General features: G+C 33.5%; 1 protein-coding gene across 1 annotated transcript; it reads right to left on the reverse strand.

Moving 5' to 3' along the window:
• Positions 1-667: 667 nt before the first annotated feature.
• LOC132562824 (uncharacterized) lies at positions 668-21,274 on the reverse strand. Its single transcript, XM_060227597.1, has 14 exons — positions 21,198-21,274; positions 20,509-20,634; positions 19,522-19,722; positions 18,372-18,464; positions 18,122-18,210; positions 15,738-15,801; positions 15,396-15,538; positions 10,480-10,749; positions 8,223-8,665; positions 7,665-7,851; positions 5,642-5,742; positions 3,875-5,110; positions 2,444-2,477; positions 668-1,034 (listed from the first exon to the last, which is right to left on the reverse strand). Exons 1-14 carry the CDS (start codon positions 21,272-21,274, stop codon positions 739-741), a joined length of 3,360 nt encoding a protein of 1,119 aa, XP_060083580.1. The 3' UTR covers positions 668-738.
• Positions 21,275-21,510: the final 236 nt, after the last annotated feature.

Here is a 21,510-nt window from a genome sequence, read left to right on the forward strand (position 1 = left end):
TCATTAAACATGCATATGTAGCTTGTTAAAAGACATGTAAGATTACTGAAGGCACTTTGTAAATCCCAAAAATTTACAACCGTTCGATAAACTGGGCTTGTATAAACAAAAGATCCTCTGAAGGGATCTTGGCACCCACCAGTTGCTCTTTTTACATGAAAGTTGAAAACTCTTCTTACAAAAAAGTGCTGATAATATCTAACTGCGATAGTCACTTGTCAGCCATTATATTTTTTTCTGATCAGTCTGCTAAATTCAAAAAGGCACAACAGGGGGCTAGATATGAAATTCGAGAAAGATCCATGGAGATCTACTCAAAAAATAGTGATAACAGGAATTGTTCACAGTCAATGACAATGAGTGGATCATAGACAACGGACCAGGAACGTAGGTTAGATTACCTGTCTGCTGATGGTGGGCTAAAATTGATACAATACACAACAAGAAAAGTTCTTAATGGCACATGAACTGCTCCTAAATCAAATAAATTCATCACCTTTCAAATTTATGTCAACCCTAAATAACGCCTAATCACCATGAACAGAAAGATGGATTTTTTTCTACAACGATCTGTTTTTAATACAGCTGTAAGCATTGTTAGGTAAAGTTAACTGTTTACTAACCGTACATCAAATGTTGTTTGAGAGTCCGGGTCTTAAGAGGATTTCAATAAAAATCAGCTTCTTCTTAGCACTGATTCATGTAGCAGTCTTTCTCATTTCCGTTTTCATCTGAGATTTATGGTCCAGAGAGAATATCAACATTGATGTCAGAATTTTTGAAAGCTTCTTCTAAACATTGATATGTAGCGTTCTTTCCTGATTTCTGTTTCCATTGGACTAAGATGTGATAGATCTGTGATCTGGTATCAAACTGATGATTGGATCGAATCTGGAAGATCTCTGCATTATCCAATCCCAAAAAACCAGCAAGAGTTTCAAATTCTTTCCCAATTTTTGCAGAAATCCGATTGAGTTCTGCATCCTCTGGAATGGTATCCAGGTGTCCAAAGCTGACCGATGTGAACTGATCACCTGTATAACAAATATTAAAACATCAAGGAACAATAAAATCTTACCTGGATTTTAATTCCATGGACAGGGATATATCAACCTGAGTGTTAGAGGCTCAGGTTGGTCAAAATGAGGCTTGAGGGCTGGCAGGTCAACATTAGGTTGGAGTGCTGACTGGTCAGAATGAGGCTAGAGTTCTGACTGGTCAGAATGAGGCTAGAGTTCTGACTGGTCAGAATGAGACTGGAGTGCTGATTGGTCAGAATGAGGCTGGAGTGCTGACTGGTCAGAATTAGGCTGGAGTTCTGACTGGTCAGAATGAGGCTGGAATGCTGACTGGTCAGAATGAGGGTGGAGTGCTGACTGGTCAGAATGAGGCTGGAGTGCTGACTGGTGGGAATGAGGCTGGAGTGCTGACTGGTCAGAATGAGGCTGGAGTGCTGACTGGTCAGAATGAGGCTGGAGTGCAGACCAGCCAAATTCTTTCAATTTGGTTGAGATATCTCTGTCTATGGAACAGACCCATGTTTGATGAATTTTCTCAAAAACCCAAAACATATGAGCAATTTGTCACTTGTTTTCAAATCTATTGCAAGCAATCCTCATTATCCAATGAAATCTACACCTAAATTGATGGCGTAAATCAATTTGCAACATAGTTACCCTACAGCATGGAAAACACAGATTTATCTTTTTCCTACTGAAAACCAGAATGCATCTCTCAAATATGGGAGAATGATTTAATCTTAACACATGAAGTTAATCAATTCTTTTTTTAATTAAAAATGCCAGATTTTTATCTTGAGATAACCCATGGGCACAAAAAACTAGAAAGTTTGACATAAATATGTTGAGTGACTCTGCTATACAAGGACAGAGAGATATCATTTCTTTGTAAATTTACTGAACAGTAATAAAAATAAATTGTTACCAAACACAGGCTTACTGCCGCATAATGACATGGTAACTTTAAAATCAATAACCTTGCCTGGGTTATCTAAATACCACTAGATAATCTAAGAACGACTTTTAAGATCCTCTGGAAACAACATTCATTGTTTTATATGGAAGTTATATTCTGAAATCTGTCAAGAAAAGTTTGCAGAATTGATTTTCTATGAATAGATCTAGAATGTGACTTTGTTTCATATTTGTAAGAATTTTGTTCTTAGTCGTTCTGAACAAAATTCTTACAGAAATGAGACTGATAGAACTAGTGTGTGATTATGGGACAGGACAAAACATAAATACATCAAGCCATAAACTAACTTTATAAAAATTATACCTAATCAACCTTTTATTTTAACATTCCATAATCTTTTTTACTACTATGGGAAAATGCTTTTTAAAAGATTTGAAAATTGAATCTCATATATATATATATATATATATATATATATACATATATATAGGTCTTCTTAATTACTCACATATGCCATCAAGATTGGTGTCAGTACTTGGAATCTGAAAAAAGTCAAATACACAAAATAAGGGCTTTCTGTTTAAGAAAGTTATCTGTTCGAGTAAGTTATCTGTTTGAGTAAGTTATCTGTTTGAGTAAGGCTTATCTGTTTGAGTAAGTTAGCTGTTTGAGTAAGGCTTATCTGTTTGAGTAAGGCTTATCTGTTTGAGTAAGTTAGCTGTTTGAGTAAGGCTTATCTGTTTGAGTAAGTTATCTGTTTGAGTAAGTTAGCTGTTTGAGTAAGGCTTATCTGTTTGAGTAAGTTATCTGTTTGAGTAAGTTAGCTGTTTGAGTAAGGCTTATCTGCTTGAGTAAGTTATCTGTTTGAGTAAGTTAGCTGTTTGAGTAAGGCTTATCTGCTTGAGTAAGTTATCTGTTTGAGTAAGTTAGCTGTTTGAGTAAGGCTTATCTGCTTGAGTAAGTTATCTGTTTGAGTAAGTTAGCTGTTTGAGTAAGGCTTATCTGCTTGAGTAAGTTATCTGTTTGAGTAAGTTAGCTGTTTGAGTAAGGCTTATATGTTTGAGTAAGTTATCTGTTTGAGTAAGTTAGCTGTTTGAGTAAGGCTTATCTGTTTGAATAAGGCTTATCTGTTTGAGTAAGGGTTTGAGTTTGAGTAAGGGTTTGAGTTTGAGTAAGGGTTTGAGTTTGAGTAAGGGGATCTGGATATCCATTAGAGATCTGGGTATCAATTTGAGTTAGATAAATCTGTCTAAGTTCTGTTTATTTGTTGGGTTTTGTCTATCAGTGGTATATATTTGAGTGATAGACATCTGTTAGAACTCCAAGTATCTACTTCAGGTTGGGGTATCTGTTTAAGTTTGGGGTATCTGTTTGAGTGAGGGGCATATATCTGAGTGAGAGATATCTGTTTGTGTCAGAGAGATCTTTTTCAGTTAAGAGATATTTGTTTGTGTTCTAGGTATCTGTTAGAATGCTGGGAATCTGAGGTTAGGGTATCTGTTTGAGTTTGGGGTATCAGTTTGAGGTTGGGGTATCAGTTTGAGGTTGGAGTATCAGTTTGAGGTTGGGGTATCTGTTTGAGTTTGGTGTATCTGTTTGAGGTTGGGGTATCTGTTTGAGGTTGGGGTATCAGTTTGAGTTTGGTGTATCTGTTTGAGTGAGGGGCATTTATTTGAGTGAGATTTTTCAGTTACATATCATTATATCTGTTTGAGTTGAAGATAACTGTTTGATATAGAGATATTGCTGGAGTTGTGGGTATCTAACAGACTAAGAGGTACATTGTGCATTTATAGATATGAGTGTTTCATCTTGGATGTAGAAAGATTGACTTGAGTCAGAGATAGTTCAATTATTTGTATAAAATAGAGGCATCTGTTCCATGTTATAAAACTTTCTATCAGTACTATAATTAATTTGACCTGTAGTGATGCAATACCTTATCTGGAAACCAAGACTGTAGGTGACGCTGCCTGTCGATTATATGACTTTTAGTGTCATGGCCATGACACACTATCTTGTCCCCTCCTGATGTCAGGTCTTCCACAGACAGTAGGCCCTCATTAGACAACAGTTGACTTTGTTCACACTTCAAGCTCAGTGTGAATGGTAGGTTCATACAGTATCGACCAAGGACACGCTTCAGGGTCTCTGTTACAAATTTCTGCACAGATTCACAAAGAGAAGCTTCTGGGGCAAGGTTTTTCTCACTGTATCTAAAAAGTCCAATTTGAATGATGTTGTCATAGAAAGCCACCACAAGACGTGTTAGTCCATGATTCAGATCAAAGATGCCACAGCCACAGAACATCAGGAGTTGGTTTCCCTGTTTTGCCACTGGGTATTTAGAGAGACAAGCAGCAAGGAGGCGATGGAACACAGCAGGTGGCAGGAAATTGTTTTTGAAGACAAAACATAGAAAAGGGGTTCTGTTTGTGCGACAGATGTAGCGATTCAAGAGGCAATCGGTAAGTTTGTCCTGCAGCAATGATGGCACAAAGTAGAACTCCTGTAATGTTGGGTGATTCTTTTCAGCATCTTCATAAACAGATGGGCGGCTTAAGATATCAAGACGTTCCATCAGACCCAGTACATGTTCTTTGAGTGGACAGAACCTGGCATCTTTTCTGAAAATTTCTTCTACCATAGACTGGTGAAGCCTTCCAGTGCTGTTGAGGGCATCCCAATGCTGCACCAAAGCTGGGTTCTCAATGCAAAATTGACGAGCTGTAATGATACATTTGAAGGCATCTATTAGCCATTGTGGATTGAGAACTATGTGGTTCCTTAGACATCCTTCACTGAAGTAGATTATATTTCCAATGGCATGCTGGAACCGAAGAAATAGATCAAGTTTCTCTTGGTCATGGATTGGAACTCCGGTCTTTTTGTCCAGCTCTACAACCTCTTCATAGGACAGTACACTAACTCCTTTCAGTTTTTGTTCCATCATGACTTTTTCCAGAGCAATCCATCTGGCAGGAATTTTCTCTCCCCAGTATTTCTGCTTTGAGGCAAGTTCCACAATTTTCTGTTGTAGGCATTCAATGTCTAGTTCATTGGGTGTTTTTGAAACTGTAAAGTCTTGGTCAATCAGATGACGAGAAGTGGGCTTCTCCAACAGATATTTCCTCAGCTCCTCAAAGTAGGATTTTGTCTTCTTTTCAACATCTCCCTAATAACAATCAATTACAACACAGCTATAATGACAAAATGGGTGAAGCTCCAGCCATATACCAGTCAACAACCACTTCACAGTGGCAGTCACTACTGACTTGCTGGAGGACTTTGAAAGAGCACTTGCTTAATTCACGTGCTCAAAAACATATAAACAAAGTCTTGAAGAAACCCATTTTTAAACCCAAATGTCACAAAAGTCAATGAGTCTGCAATATTTATCTAATATGATATAAAAAAAAAAAAACGAAAAAAAAACACTGCTGCTCATAAATGTGACACTGGTGAAATGAAAGTTGATACCAGCAAAACTACCAGGTATACTACCCTCACCCTCTTCAAAGTCTTTGTCTACATATATATATTTCCCTGAAGTTCTTCACAAGAGGTGAAAGTGCTTGTTAAATCTTCTCTAGTTAATTCATGTTTTTTTAGGATTACTCATACTAATCTATTTATCATATTGATCATGATGATAACATGTAGGTTTTGTACTGGAGCCATCAGTTATTATACTATACAGATATACCTCAACTTTGTCCAGGTGTGTTCCCACAAGTATCACAGGTGGCAGGTGCTCAGCACTTTGGCTGTAGGTGTGGACAGAGTTCATCCAATAGGATATTAAATCTGTCGTACAAAGGTAACAAGTTAGCATTCAATGTTTCTAGGAATGGTGTTTAGTCCAATAACACATATTGCTTTTACAAACAAATTCTACATAAGACCAGCTGTAGAAGTTTGATAGTGAAGTACATAGTCCGCGTCAATAAATATAACATCTGTTCTTTGAACATAACACTATTTGATACTGATACTTATTGGGTTACATGTGACTTATTATGGTTAACATCATGCAACAGAGGTCATCATTTCAATGTCACAGCTAGGATTCATCTGGCTTACTTGTCTGGTGCTCAATGAATCGACCTTAAAGAGAAATTCTCTCTAGCCAAGCAGCTGGTATTTTACTAGGGTTACATACTCACTCTCCAGGGAATAACTCATCCTTTCAGGTTACAGTGACATTTTTTAAAGTAATGTAATGCAAAATATTATTCCTGAGTGCCTACATGGGCAGCAATGTAACTGGGGTCATTATTATTTCAATGCCTCACCAGGATTCGAACCCCAGAACCTCTGGCTTACTAGTCTGATGCTCAACTAATTGAGCTAAAGAGAAATTCTCTCTAGCCGAGTGGTATAGTGTGGCTAGCATTTTATCAGGGTTACAATCAGCTCACCTGCAGAGAGTCCTTAGGACTATAAATGAATGTCATCACAAGGATCGATGACATCAACTTAAAGCTGTGTTGTTATATATACATGTATATAAGCATCACAACATATATTTCATTCTTTAGACATTCATGTGTTTGGATGCAGAGTCAAAGTATATGAAATGTTTACATATTAATGTACTACATAATTTATAGTATTTTATCAAATACAAAGATACTATGTGTAGGGGCTACTATATAGATAACAAGCCTTGGTGGTCACCTGAGATAAGCAATATTGAATATAAAGGTTAAAGGATAGTTATCAAGTGTCATGAAACAGAGATTGTGACACTGAATATAGACAGTGTCATTACATGCATACCATCAAAACTGTCATCCTATACTGATAATTCTTATAAAGTTATTTCCAGTGGGAAATAACCAATGTTATAACAGTAAAGTCTAAAAAAAAAAATTCTCCCAAGGAAGAAATGTGAGCCTCACTTTGGTAATGAAATCACCTTACGAGGCTTCCATTCATAAAAAGCATTTGATTATACAATATCTGGATATTGAGAAGAAGATTTTTGAAGTTCAAGTCAATTTGACCCCTTTTGGCCACATCCATCACCCCCTGGGGTTAGACAGGATCAAAATGGGCATACCATCAAGGCGTCATCCTTCATTCATAATTCTAACCAAGTTTGAAATATTTCCAATCGAAATTAAACAAATTATGCTCAAAAATCTAGTTTTCCTATATATAAACGGGGAAATGCGAAACCCTGGGGCCATGAAATTCACAATTTTGGTAAAGAACCTTAAGATGCTTCCATTCATGAAGAGTATTTGATTCTACCATATCAGGGTCTTGAGAAGAAGATTATTGAAATCTGAGTCAATTTGATCCCTTTTGGTCCCATCCTTCAGGCCCCTGGGAGGTGGGGACTGTATAATTCACAATTATGGTTCATCTTAGGCCAAGGAAACTTTCTGCAAAATTTCTTTACAATTGGATCAGGGGTTTTTGAGAAGAAGTCAAAAGTGTTAAATTGATTACGGATGCACAACACAGGATACTGTATGAAGGGTATTAGAATATGTCACCTTGAGACTTTGTCTGAAGCATCCAAGGCAAACCTATATGACTGGACAGGTACCCTATACAATAATGCATCTTTTCACATCCGATTGGAAAATTGAATTCAGATGTCTAGGTAGAACATAAGTGTGCTATGTAACTGAAAATATTCTCCCCTAAGTTAGTGAAGGATATAATAAACCTGTTATACTAATTTATTCTTCAGTTTCTAGTATAGTTAAACTCACCTCTGATTTTCAATACCCTGCAGCCAGTGATGTCGAGAGCACACTGATCATTGTCTACAGGGTCGTTGATGTTTTGATCAAGTCTAGTTACAAGAAGATACACCGCCCGAGGGGTCAGGAAAGTGTGATGAGTTGTGTAGAAGACAAACTGACCAGCAAAGTCCCATACAGACAGTTCTCCGTAGTTCTATTAACAAAAAATCATTACAAAGTCACAGTACAGTATCTCACTGTCATTTCTTTCGTTCAACCATTTTGGGTTACATGTGACTTATTATGGTTAACATCATGCAACAGAGGTCATCATTTCAATGTCACAGCTAGGATTCTGTGCTAGTGCTGCTATATATATATAGCCTAAGGATAGCTCTCAAGTTGTTTAAGACAATGTTCCTTAAATTTCAAAAGGATTTTTTTGACAATTCCACAAAGTCATTATCATCTGAACACTTTTGTATAGAGGTATGTAAATTATGATCCCTAAAACAGCTCCTAAATCTCAATGTTATGAAGAATCAAAGAGAATATTTCTTTATCGTTACAATCAGATCTACTCACTGAATCTTCCAGATCTGCAACAGAATCTTTATTTGACATCACAAGATTTCTCACAGTGTTGAAGAAAGGGTCACCTTTAGCTTGACCCTGGTCCATGGCAGGAGTGCTTGGTCTTAATTTTGCTTTCTCAAACGAGTGAACTGTTTGCAGAAACTCTTTGCATGCTGACAATGAATCTGTGACAATATGTAAAGGGGACCTAACTCCAGTAACTGTCCCTGTAGGAGCATCAACAGTGTCAGAATCATCAAGAGTGAAGCTGATATCATCAGATTTGGAAGCACTTTCTGGCGATACATATGTCTGGTCATCACCTGTCAAGTCATCCTCTACGTCTTCATCTACCTCCAAGGAAGTGGATGACGGTTCACTTTCCAGAGAAGCTGAACTACGAAACAACTTTATCAGTTTTGCATCATGGGATTTGTTTGCTTTCTTCATTTCTGTAGTAAATAAAACTTTCTTTTGAATTCTTAAACTGAAAACAAGTTAAAATTTATCTCAAAGATTATCAATTCAATAATATTCTTCTGGTCAAGAATAACTAAATCTTTTAAGTTGAAAATCACAATTAACTATAAACCATCATACCTGGTAGCTGTTTCAATGTGTGGAATTTTGATAACTTCACCTCTTTATTAACAAACTTGTTATAAATATTTTCTATAAGTTAACATTGAGATAAAGACAAATCACATTCATCATGCTGTTTTATCATGATTAATAAATTTCTTATAATTGATCAGATATAATTAAATCAGAATCAGATCTTGACATACCAGAGTAAGATTAAGATACATCAGATATATCAGGGTCAGATAAAGATATATCAGGGTCAGATAAAGATATATCAGGGTCAGATAAAGATATATCAGGGTCAGATAAAGATATATCAGGGTCAGATAAAGATATATCAGGGTCAGATAAAGATATATCAGGGTCAGATAAAGATATATCAGGGTCAGATAAAGATATATCAGGGGGTCAGATAAAGATATATCAGGGTCAGATAAAGATATATCAGAGTCAGATAAAGATATATCAGGGTCAGATAAAGATATATCAGGGTCAGATAAAGATATATCAGAGTCAGATAAAGATATATCAGAATCAGATAAAGATATATCAAAGTCAGATAAAGACATATCAGTCAGATAAAGACATATCAGAATCAGATAAAGATATATCAAAGTCAGATAAAGACATATCAGAATCAGATAAAGACATATCAGACTCAGATAAAGACATATCAGACTCAGATAAAGATATATCAGACTCAGATAAAGATACATCAGAGTCAGATAAAGACATATCAGAGTCAGATAAAGATATATCAGAGTCAGATAAAGATATATCAAAGTCAGATAAAGACATATCAGTCAGATAAAGACATATCAGAATCAGATAAAGACATATCAGACTCAGATAAAGACATATCAGACTCAGATAAAGATATATCAAAGTCAGATAAAGACATATCGGTCAGATAAAGACATATCAGAATCAGATAAAGACATATCAGACTCAGATAAAGATATATCAGAGTCAGATAAAGACATATCAGAATCAGATAAAGATATATCAGAGTCAGATAAAGACATATCAAAGTCAGATAAAGACATATCAGAGTCAGATAAAGATATATCAGAGTCAGATAAAGATATATCAAAGTCAGATAAAGACATATCAGTCAGATAAGGACATATCGGTCAGATAAAGACATATTAGACTCAGATAAAGACATATCAGACTCAGATAAAGATATATCAGAGTCAGATAAAGACATATCAGACTCAGATAAAGACATATCAGACTCAGATAAAGATATATCAGAATCAGATAAAGATATATCAGACTCAGATAAAGATACATCAGAGTCAGATAAGAACATAGACTCAGATAAAGATACATCAGAGTCAGATAAAGACATATCAGACTCAGATAAAGACATATCAAAGTAAGATAAAGACATATCAGAGTCAGATAAAGACATATCAGAGTCAGATAAAGACATGTCAGACTCAGATAAAGATATATCAGAGTCAGATAAAGACATGTCAGACTCAGATAAAGACATATCAGAGTCAGATAAAGACATATCAGACTCAGATAAAGATATATCAGAACCAGGTAAAGATATATCATACTCAGATAAAGACATACCAGAACCAGATTAAGGCATCTCAGAGTCAGAAAAAGACATACTAAGACACACCAGAGCTGGATAAAGACATACCGGAGTTGGTTAAAGACTTACCAGAGTCGTCTGTTATCCAGCTGTTATCACTGAGGGACACAAAACTGTTGTGAATTTCAACTCCATCCGTACTCATGGTTTTCTCAGATGGTCTCATTCCCGATGGCTTCAGGAGATTGTGCGTCAGTGTTGTCTTACCAACCCCTGTTTGACCAATCACGACCACCCTAATGTGATAGTCAGCCTCCTCCTGATCTTCAAGACACTCTCGATACAGTCTTATGGAGCGCTGGTCCATCTGCAGGATCTCTTCTGGTAAATTTTTTTCTTCTGTTGGAAGAAACCATTTAACCATTGTTTTCATACTCTCAAGTAGTGAATATATTACACTACCTAGCTGTCAATCTAGTACCTTTCAAAAATCATATCCCATTTTCATAAAATCAACAGGAAATGAGCCAAACATCTTCAATTTAACCTTCTTAAATGCATAAGAACTAGAGGAAATCTTTAAATACACAGTAACTAGAGGAAACTTTAATACACAGTAACTAGAGGAAACTTTAATACACAGTAACTAGAGGAAACTTTAATACACAGTAACTAGAGGAAAGTTTAATACACAGTAACTAGAGGAAACTTTAATACACAGTAACTAGAGGAAAGTTTTAAATACATTGTAACTAGAGGAAAGTTTTAAATACATTGGAATTAGAGGAAAGTTTTAAATACATTGGAACTAGAGGAAACTTTTAAATACATTGGAACTAGAGGAAACTTTTAAATACACTGTAACTAGAGGAAACTTTTAAATACAATGGAACTAGAGGAAAATTTTAAATACCCAGTTACAAGAGGATACTTTTAAATACACTGTAACTAGAGGAAATCTTTAAATACACAGTAACTAGAGGAAACTTTTAAATACAATGGAACTAGAGGAAACTTTTAAATACTTTGTAACTGGTAACTAGAGGAAACTTTTAAATACACAGTAACTAGAGGAAACTTTTAAATACAATGGAACTAGAGGAAACTTTTAAATACCAAGTAACTAGAGGATACTTTTAAATACACAGTAACTAGAGGAAACTTTTAAATACATTGGAATTAGAGGAAACTTTTAAATACACCGTAACTAGAGGAAACTTTTAAATACATTGGAATTAGAGGAAACTTTTAAATACATTGGAACTAGAGGAAACTTTTAAATACTTTGTAACTAGAGGAAACTTTTAAATACACTGAACTAGAGGAAACTTTTAAATACACAGTAACTAGAGGAACTTTTAAATACTTTGTAACTAGAGGAAACTTTTAAATACACAGTGGAACTAGAGGAAAATTTTAAATACCCAGTAACTAGAGGAAACTTTTAAATACTTTGTAACTAGAGGAAATCTTTAAATACACAGTAACTAGAGGAAACTTTTAAATACACAGTAACTAGAGGAAACTTTTAAATACAATGGAACTAGAGGAAACTTTTAAATACAAGTAACTAGAGGAAACTTTTAAATACACAGTAACTAGAGGAAACTTTTAAATACATTGTAACTAGAGGAAACTTTTAAATACATTGGTAACTAGAGGAAACTTTTAAATACATTGTAACTAGAGGAAACTTTTAAATACACAGTAACTAGAGGATACTTTTAAATACTTTGTAACTAGAGGAAACTTTTAAATACATTGGAATTAGAGGAAACTTTTAAATACATTGTAACTAGAGGAAACTTTTAAATACACAGTAACTAGAGGAAACTTTTAAATACAATGGAACTAGAGGAAACTTTTAAATACATTGGAATTAGAGGAAACTTTTAAATACATTGGAACTAGAGGAAACTTTAATACACTGTAAACAGAGGAAACTTTTAAATACATTGTAACTAGAGGAAACTTTAATACACTGTAAACAGAGGAAACTTTCAAATACATTGTAACTAGAGGAAAGTTTTAAATACATTGGAATTAGAGGAAAGTTTAATACACAGTAACTAGAGGAAACTTTTAAATACAATGGAACTAGAGGAAACTTTTAAATACCAAGTAACTAGAGGATACTTTTAAATACTTTGTAACTAGAGGAAACTTTTAAATACATTGGAATTAGAGGAAACTTTTAAATACATTGGAACTAGAGGAAATCTTTAAATACACTGTAACTAGAGGAAATCTTTAAATACATTGTAACTAGAGGATACTTTTAAATACATTGACTAGAGGAAATTTTAAATACATTGTAACTAGAGGAAATCTTTAAATACACTGTAACTAGAGGAAATCTTTAAATACACTGTAACTAGAGGAAATCTTTAAATACACTGTAACTAGAGGAAAGTTTTAAATACACTGTAACTAGAGGAAATCTTTAAAAACACTGTAACTAGAGGAAATCTTTAAATACATTGTAACTAGAGGAAATCTTTAAATACATTGTAACTAGAGGAAACTTTTAAATACATTGTAACTAGAGGAAATCTTTAAATACACTGTAACTAGAGGAAAGTTTTAAATACACAGTAACTAGAGGAAATCTTTAAAAACACTGTAACTAGAGTAAACTTTTAAATACATTGTAACTAGAGGAAATTTTTAAATACACAGTAACTAGAGGAAATCTTTAAAAACACTGTAACTAGAGGAAATCTTTAAATACATTGTAACTAGAGGAAACTTTTAAATACATTGGAACTAGAGGAAATCTTTAAATACACTGTAACTAGAGGAAATCTTTAATACACTGAAACTAGAGGAAATCTTTAAATACAATGGAACTAGAGGAAACTTTTAAATACAATGGAACTAGAGGAAAATTTTAAATACACTCTAACTAGAGGAAATCTTTAAATACATTGTAACTAGAGGAAATCTTTAAATACACAGTAACTAGAGGAAATCTTTAAATACATTGTAACTAGAGGAAATATTTAAATACACAGTAACTAGAGGAAATCTTTAAATACATTGTAACTAGAGGAAATCTTTAAATACATTGTAACTAGAGGAAATCTTTAAATACACAGTAACTAGAGGAAATCTTTAAATACACAGTAACTAGAGGAAATCTTTAAATACATTGTAACTAGAGGAAATCTTTAAATACATTGTAACTAGAGGAAATCTTTAAATACACAGTAACTAGAGGAAATCTTTAAATACACTCTAACTAGAGGAAATCTTTAAATACATTGTAACTAGAGGAAATCTTTAAATACACTGTAACTAGAGGAAATCTTTAAATACACTGTAACTAGAGGAAATCTTTAAATACACTCTAACTAGAGGAAATCTTTAAATACACAGTAACTAGAGGAAATCTTTAAATACATTGTAACTAGAGGAAATCTTTAAATACACAGTAACTAGAGGAAATCTTTAAATACACAGTAACTAGAGGAAATCTTTAAATACATTGTAACTAGAGGAAATCTTTAAATACATTGTAACTAGAGGAAATCTTTAAATACACAGTAACTAGAGGAAATCTTTAAATACACTCTAACTAGAGGAAATCTTTAAATACATTGTAACTAGAGGAAATCTTTAAATACACTGTAACTAGAGGAAATCTTTAAATACACTGTAACTAGAGGAAATCTTTAAATACACTCTAACTAGAGGAAATCTTTAAATACACAGTAACTAGAGGAAATCTTTAAATACATTGTAACTAGAGGAAATCTTTAAATACATTGTAACTAGAGGAAACTTTTAAATACATTGTAACTAGAGGAAATCTTTAAATACACAGTAACTAGAGGAAATCTTTAAATACATTGTAACTAGAGGAAATCTTTAAATACACAGTAACTAGAGGAAATCTTTAAATACATTGTAACTAGAGGAAATCTTTAAATACACTGTAACTAGAGGAAATCTTTAAATACATTGTAACTAGAGGAAACTTTTAAATACATTGTAACTAGAGGAAATCTTTAAATACACTCTAACTAGAGGAAATCTTTAAATACATTGTAACTAGAGGAAATATTTAAATACACAGTAACTAGAGGAAATCTTTAAATACATTGTAACTAGAGGAAATATTTAAATACACAGTAACTAGAGGAAATCTTTAAATACATTGTAACTAGAGGAAATCTTTAAATACACAGTAACTAGAGGAAATCTTTAAATACATTGTAACTAAAGGAAATATTTAAATACATTGTAACTAGAGGAAATCTTTAAATACATTGTAACTAGAGGAAACTTTTAAATACATTGTAACTAGAGGAAATCTTTAAATACACAGTAACTAGAGGAAATCTTTAAATACATTGTAACTAGAGGAAATCTTTAAATACACTGTAACTAGAGGAAATCTTTAAATACATTGTAACTAGAGGAAACTTTTAAATACATTGTAACTAGAGGAAATCTTTAAATACATTGTAACTAGAGGAAATCTTTAAATACACAGTAACTAGAGGAAATCTTTAAATACACAGTAACTAGAGGAAATCTTTAAATACATTGTAACTAGAGGAAATCTTTAAATACACAGTAACTAGAGGAAATCTTTAAATACATTGTAACTAGAGGAAATCTTTAAATACACAGTAACTAGAGGAAATCTTTAAATACATTGTAACTAAAGGAAATCTTTAAATACATTGTAACTAGAGGAAATCTTTAAATACATTGTAACTAGAGGAAACTTTTAAATACATTGTAACTAGAGGAAATCTTTAAATACACAGTAACTAGAGGAAATCTTTAAATACATTGTAACTAGAGGAAACTTTTAAATACATTGTAACTAGAGGAAATCTTTAAATACATTGTAACTAGAGGAAATCTTTAAATACACAGTAACTAGAGGAAATCTTTAAATACATTGTAACTAGAGGAAACTTTTAAATACATTGTAACTAGAGGAAACTTCAATGATTTTGAGCAATATTTCATAAATCCACATGAGTTTTACGATATACCTGTTCTATATATGCAAGTATTATAAAGCTTACCTTCAACTCCATATGGTGGCATCAGTGTTGGAGGAAGACCCTGTGGCAACATTTTGTAAGATAGTGCTAAATCTGCAAGGTACATGGCTAAACAAAACTCGTCTTCATCCAGGAAACTGTCGCCATCTACATCAGCAAGCTCCCTGAAGCAGGAACACAGACAGTTCTAAGAGTTCACCTACACAGTGATTGTCACGCTAGTCTAGAACATCAGAAGTTTATCTAAATCATGTCTTTAATTATATGGATGAGGGACATTTTCCATGTCAATATACTGTCAAACTTTGTGATAACCAGGTTTTTGTTTAAGGACAATCAGATAATGTGGCAAGGCTAAATTACCAGATTTTGGAGACAGCATCTTCCGGCACACCTTTGTCATAGAGAAGAGATTTTACACTGCTTTCTACAAACAGATGAAAATACATCAATTAGCATCCAAACTGAAGCATTACATGCAATAGAAGTCATATTGTTAGCATTTAAGATCATTTACATAAAGTTGGTTCCCTGTCCTCCAGCATGCTTCTTTTGAAACCAGACCCTTGTCTAATCAGTTGCTGCACTGTAACACAAGCATACCATGAACGGAATGAAATATCAATCTTATTTCAGTCATTGATTAATCTCAGACAGCACTGTGCATGATGAACTTGGTGACTTGGATAACAAGAATGAAATATCAATCTTATTTCAATCATTGATTAATCTCAGACAGCACTGTGCATGATGAACTTGGTGACTTGGATAACAAGAATGAAATATCAATCTTATTTCAATCATGGATTAATCTCAGACAGCACTGTGCATGATGAACTTGGTGTCTTGGATAACAAGAATGAAATATCAATCTTATTTCAGTCATTGATTAATCTCAGACAGCTCTGTGCATGATGAACTTGGTGACTTGGATAACAGTTCAAAACTTTTATTTATTAAAAGGAATAATTATCTTTCTGAAATTTTTTATTTTCATCAAGAAGAAGAATGAGAGGAAGAAGAAAAATACAAAGAAGAAGGAAGCAGAAGAAGAAGACGAATGAAGAGGAAAAAGAAGAAGAAGAAGAAGAAGATGATGAAGAAAAAGACAAAGAAGAAGTAGATGATGAAGAAAAAGTGAAGAAAAAGAAGACAGAGAAGAAGAAGAAGAAAAAGAAGACAAAGAAGAAGAAGATGATGAAGAAGAAGACAAAGAAGAAGATGATGAAGAAAAAGAAGAAGAAGATGAAGAAGAAGAAGACAAAGAAGAAGAAAAAGAAGAAGAAGACAAAGAAGAAGAAGAAAGAAGAAGAAGAAAAAAGAAGGCAAAGAAGAAGAAGAGAAGACAAAGAAGAAGATGATGAAGAAAAAGAAGAATACAAAGAAGAAGAAGAAGAAAAAAAGAGAAGACAAAGAAGAAGAAGACAATGAAGAAGAAGAAGAAGAAATGAAGAAGACAAAGAAGAAGAAGATGATGAAGAAAAAATGAAGAAAAAGAAGACAGAAAAAGAAGAAGAGGTCAAAGAAGAAAAAGAAGACAAAGAAGAATAAGATGATGAAGAAGAAGACAAAGAAGAAGATGATGAAGAAAAAGAAGAAGTCAAAGAAGAAGAAAAAGAAGACAAAGAAGAAGAAGATGATGAAGAAGAAGACAAAGAAGAAGATGATGTGGAAAAAGAAGAAGAAGATGAAGAAGAAGAAGACAAAGAAGAAGAAAAAGAAGACAAAAAAGAAGAAGATGAAGAAGAAGACAAAGAAGAGGATGATGAAGAAAAAGAAAAAGAAGATGATGAAGAAGAAGACAAAGAAGAAGATGATGAAGAAAAAGACAAAGAAGTAGATGATGAAGAAAAGAAGAAGAAGAAGATGACAAAGAAGAAGAAGAAGAAGAAAAAGAAGAAGAAGATGAAGAAAAAGAAGGAGAAGAAGAAGATGATGAAGAAAAAAGAAGAAGAAGACAAAGAAGAAGTAGATGATGAAGAAAAAGAAGAAGACAAAGAAAAAGATGATGAAGAAAAAGAAGGAAAAGAAGAAGATGATGAAGAAAAAGAAGACAGAGAAGAATAAGAAGAAAAAGAAGACAAAGAAGAAGAAGATAATGACGAAAAAATAAGAAGAAGACAAAGATGAAAGAAGAAGAAGAAGATTGAAGAAGAACAACAGCAACAGCAACAACAACAACTGAGGAATACAAACCTAAAGTCTGAAGTTGCAATGGAAACATATTCTTGTTTCAATAAGTTTTTATTTAAATGATATACATCTGATTCATAGAAACATACCCAACAAAGGTTCCAAATGACAAAATATGACATTTCAGACTGTCACTCTCTGCAGATGTCATCATGCAGACTTGCACACATGTGCATGGCAAAAAAACCTGACATCTTACATTTGTGTCTCTCCACTCATAGATATTGAAATGTGTTGAAACTTTTATTTTTTCATGAAGGCAATTACCATTTGATTTCTTTAGATTCTAGATTGAAAATCCCAATGGGCAAAGTAATTAATGAAATTTAAATTACCTTTAATTATGTTAAACAGTAAATTTCTATCAAATCGTTTCATTGCAACTTGAAAAGAAAGAAGCTTTTTTGTTCTTTAAATGAAAATTCTTCTCTTCTCCCATTCCATCTGGGAAACCCCTTAAGGTGTTGCCTTCTAGTTTAACTGCATTTATTAAATCTATCCATATCTCAAATAGAGCATTTTTATTAGGCAATGCATAAATTCATACTGATTACCTGTTAGAAGACCAACAGAAAAGTTCTCGGAATCCAAGCAACTGAAAATCTTGCGATATCCTTCAAGTTTCATCTTCGCAATGATATGTCTACATTGACAAAAAAAACAAAGTCATTTCACTCATATGATTACTATACAGTAACTTCAGGACATGAACAAATAACAAACATAAGGGAAATTATCCACACAACCTGTGGTCACTTCATGCATGTGTAGTCAGAATGTGTTTGAAACCGACATTTTACTTACCTTTCCACTTTTTCAGAGCAAATTAAACAGAGTAGCTCATCTTGGTTATTCCCTACCAAAAGTGGTGCCCATGGATGTTGAGTACACTTAGGCCTATAGTAAAATATGGAATATCACTTATATCAACGACTAATTACAAAAGTGGTGCCCATGGATGTTGAGTACACTTAGGCCTATAGTAAAATAAAATTACAAAATGGAATATCTTACATTAATTATCATGGATGTTGAGTACACTTAGGCCTATAGTAAAATATGGAATATCACTTATATCAACGACTAATTACATTTGATCACAGGACAATTAAAAATAATATAGTCTTGATAACTTCATGTATATGAATAACAAAAAATTATTCCATTGTTTAAATTTGTAATCACAGGTAGGTTACACGATGACTTACACATTAATGAATGATCAACCAAAACCATCAATTCTTTCTGAAGTTATAATCTGGAAACCAAAATCTGACGACTAAAGACTTTTTTTAGCAACAGTGCCCTGCATAGTTGACCTTTTGACCCAAAAATCAATCCCACTCATTTCTTTACATTGATATCTAAATATCAGGCTGTCAACCAAGTCTTCTTCAAAATATAGGAGGAATATAGGAATTTTTTTTCAACAAATATAAGAGTTTTTTTTCAACAAATATAGGAGTTTTTGCTAGTTTTGAGGCAAAATATAAGAGTTTTTCAAATGAGAATCATTTCATTCAAAGGCATTTATACTAACAATTCTTACCTTCACTTACTGTTTCTATATTAATCAATTGTTAAAAACTACCTTAAAGTAACCATTCACTTCAACAGCATCACAATCCAGACAGAGAGCTGCTGCATAGCTCATCATCATCATCACCTGAATGGGCACCTAAAAGGCCAATATCCTGTTGTACTGCTGTGCAAGGTGCCCATACAGGCAACAAAGAGATGCACTAAATCATTTTCTGGTGGTTGGTGATGCTGTTAAAGACTTAATAATTCTCTAATATAAAGAAGCCAAACACAGTAGGAAAGATATAAAGATATATTTTAAATCTCTTTATTTATCAGCGACAAATTTCCTGAAAAATATAGGAATATTTAAGCAAATTACAATGAACAATTCAAGCTATACAGTATGGCCTTCATGAATGGCATTACTTACAACTTATCAGCTATAAACTCATGCCTTATTGTGTATGGTTTGCAGTGTAGGGCCCCTCTCGAGGTGAAAATAGGGTTCTGATCATAATATTCCATCAATTTGTCCAGGTTACGGAACCTTTCTGAACTGTCCTCCCCTCCCTTCAGACAATAAAAACCATGTTTGTGTATAATCTTGATGGCAACTATCCAGTTATTTTTCCTAAAATGAGGATTGAAAATACAATCAATATTATAAATTCTTTGATATATCAAAGTGTAGGATAAGGATATTGCACCCGAGGGGTTACACAAAATGTCATAAAACCGAAGGTTCTACCGAGGGTTTTACCACATTTAGTGACCTCGTGGGTCCCATCCTTCACCCTGACACATGAAAGAGTACTTTGCTATCATTGCTCATTCTTAAATACTGATAGAAATAGCTTCAGATGTCGACAATGTACTGCAAAGGACGCCATATTACATAAAAATTCTATTTTTGATTATGCAATTAATTGACAAATTGACATACAAAATGCCCTAGAAAATTAAAACAAGATATAAACAAACACCACACATATCTCCTTAAACACTAATATGTATACAAGTCACATTTCTATGTGCATACATAAGCATGTCGGTGTAATACATGGGTATGTAACGCATTGTCAAGAACAGTGAACCTGGGTGTATTACCCTGGACAGACTAATATTACTTGGCACAAAGGTAGAAATGAGGGAAATCATGATCATACCATATCATATATCCTAAAATCATTGATGAGGCCTCGGTATCAATCACATTAATCCAGCTGACATCAGTTTAAAATCACTTTAGGACTCTGTGACTTGTAGTTAAGATGGTGGACAAACAAATAAAGCAACTTCAATTTAAAAACTAACAAACTTCAGATTAGTACATGCTAATAAGGAGAAAATCTTTTTAAAATGTTTACAACTTGGAGAAAACTTTTTTTAGTGTAGAATAAGGATGAAAACAACTTACTTTATAATGAGAGCGCAGCATCCAGGAGTTTCCACAGAGTAGCGAACAATATAGCTATCTTCTTGAGCACCAAAAATGGAAAGTAGTAGTGTAGATGCCGCTGGTGAAATGTTTGGGTAGAACCAACTGTACACAAAATATTGCCATTAAATTTTTTTTTAATACATTATGCTGATAAAAAGTACATGACGTGTAAGTAGTTGTTAAACAGTCCAAAATACATTTTATGTCTGGGCAGTAGAGCCATTGCATGTGAGCTTAATCAAAATAAGATTTCTTGAAGCGTCATGAATGCCCCATTAGCAACCGGAGCTTCTTTTCTGCTTCCTTTTTCTTTTTTTTCTAATTTCTGCTAGAGATGTGCAAGGCTCAGCAATTCTGGTCATTCTATTTGTATGAAAAATATAACTAAGCTTCCTAAGTAATACGGGGATAACTCTGGAAAAAAAATTGTTAACCTTAAATGAATCAAAACTTGACCTGTATTTGATCATTACACAACTATGTTCCAAAATTACAGTCCCATAGCCGTATCTGTTAAAGTGTAATTTAGCAGATATGATAATATGGCAAAATGACGATATGTCATATTCTGAAACCCGTCAGTTACCAAATAGCAGGCTTTTTAAATCTTATCGATGTAGTCCCAGAGACTAGTAACTCTACTAAGCAAAATCTTAATTACTTACCGTTCTGTTGAAGGAACATTGACAGGAATTGGATATTTCAGTCTCCGGTCACCTAGTTGAGGAAGAGGGTGAGTCATATAATGTTTAATCAAGCTTCCCAGTAGTGGAAACTTTACACTTTTCTCAATGCTGTAAAAGGTCCCTGTTATGTCAATCCGCAAGTGAAAGGTTTTACCTCCATAACTACAAAGTACAATAGAGATTGTAAATGTCATAATTCACAAATGAAAATGCATTGATATAGAATAATCTCATATATTAGGTCATCAACATGTGAAACAAAATCAGTTTTGCTGAAATAACTAAAGTGATC

Source organism: Ylistrum balloti, unplaced genomic scaffold (assembly GCF_031769215.1).
Source record: "Ylistrum balloti isolate Yb309-2 unplaced genomic scaffold, AGI_CSIRO_Ybal_v1 Utg371526, whole genome shotgun sequence".
In the NCBI taxonomy this organism is placed as follows: domain Eukaryota; kingdom Metazoa; phylum Mollusca; class Bivalvia; order Pectinida; family Pectinidae; genus Ylistrum; species Ylistrum balloti.

Coding starts and splice junctions, on each gene's coding strand:
- LOC132562824 (XM_060227597.1), bottom strand. CDS start 21,274: ATGACTCACCCTCTTCCTCAACTAGGTGACCGGAGACTGAAATATCCA. Junction 18,465..19,521: donor GAGTTTATAGCTGATAAGTT/GTAAGTAATGCC, acceptor ATTTTACTATAG/GCCTAAGTGTACTCAACATC. Junction 5,111..5,641: donor CACACCTGGACAAAGTTGAG/GTATATCTGTAT, acceptor GATTGTTATTAG/GGAGATGTTGAAAAGAAGAC.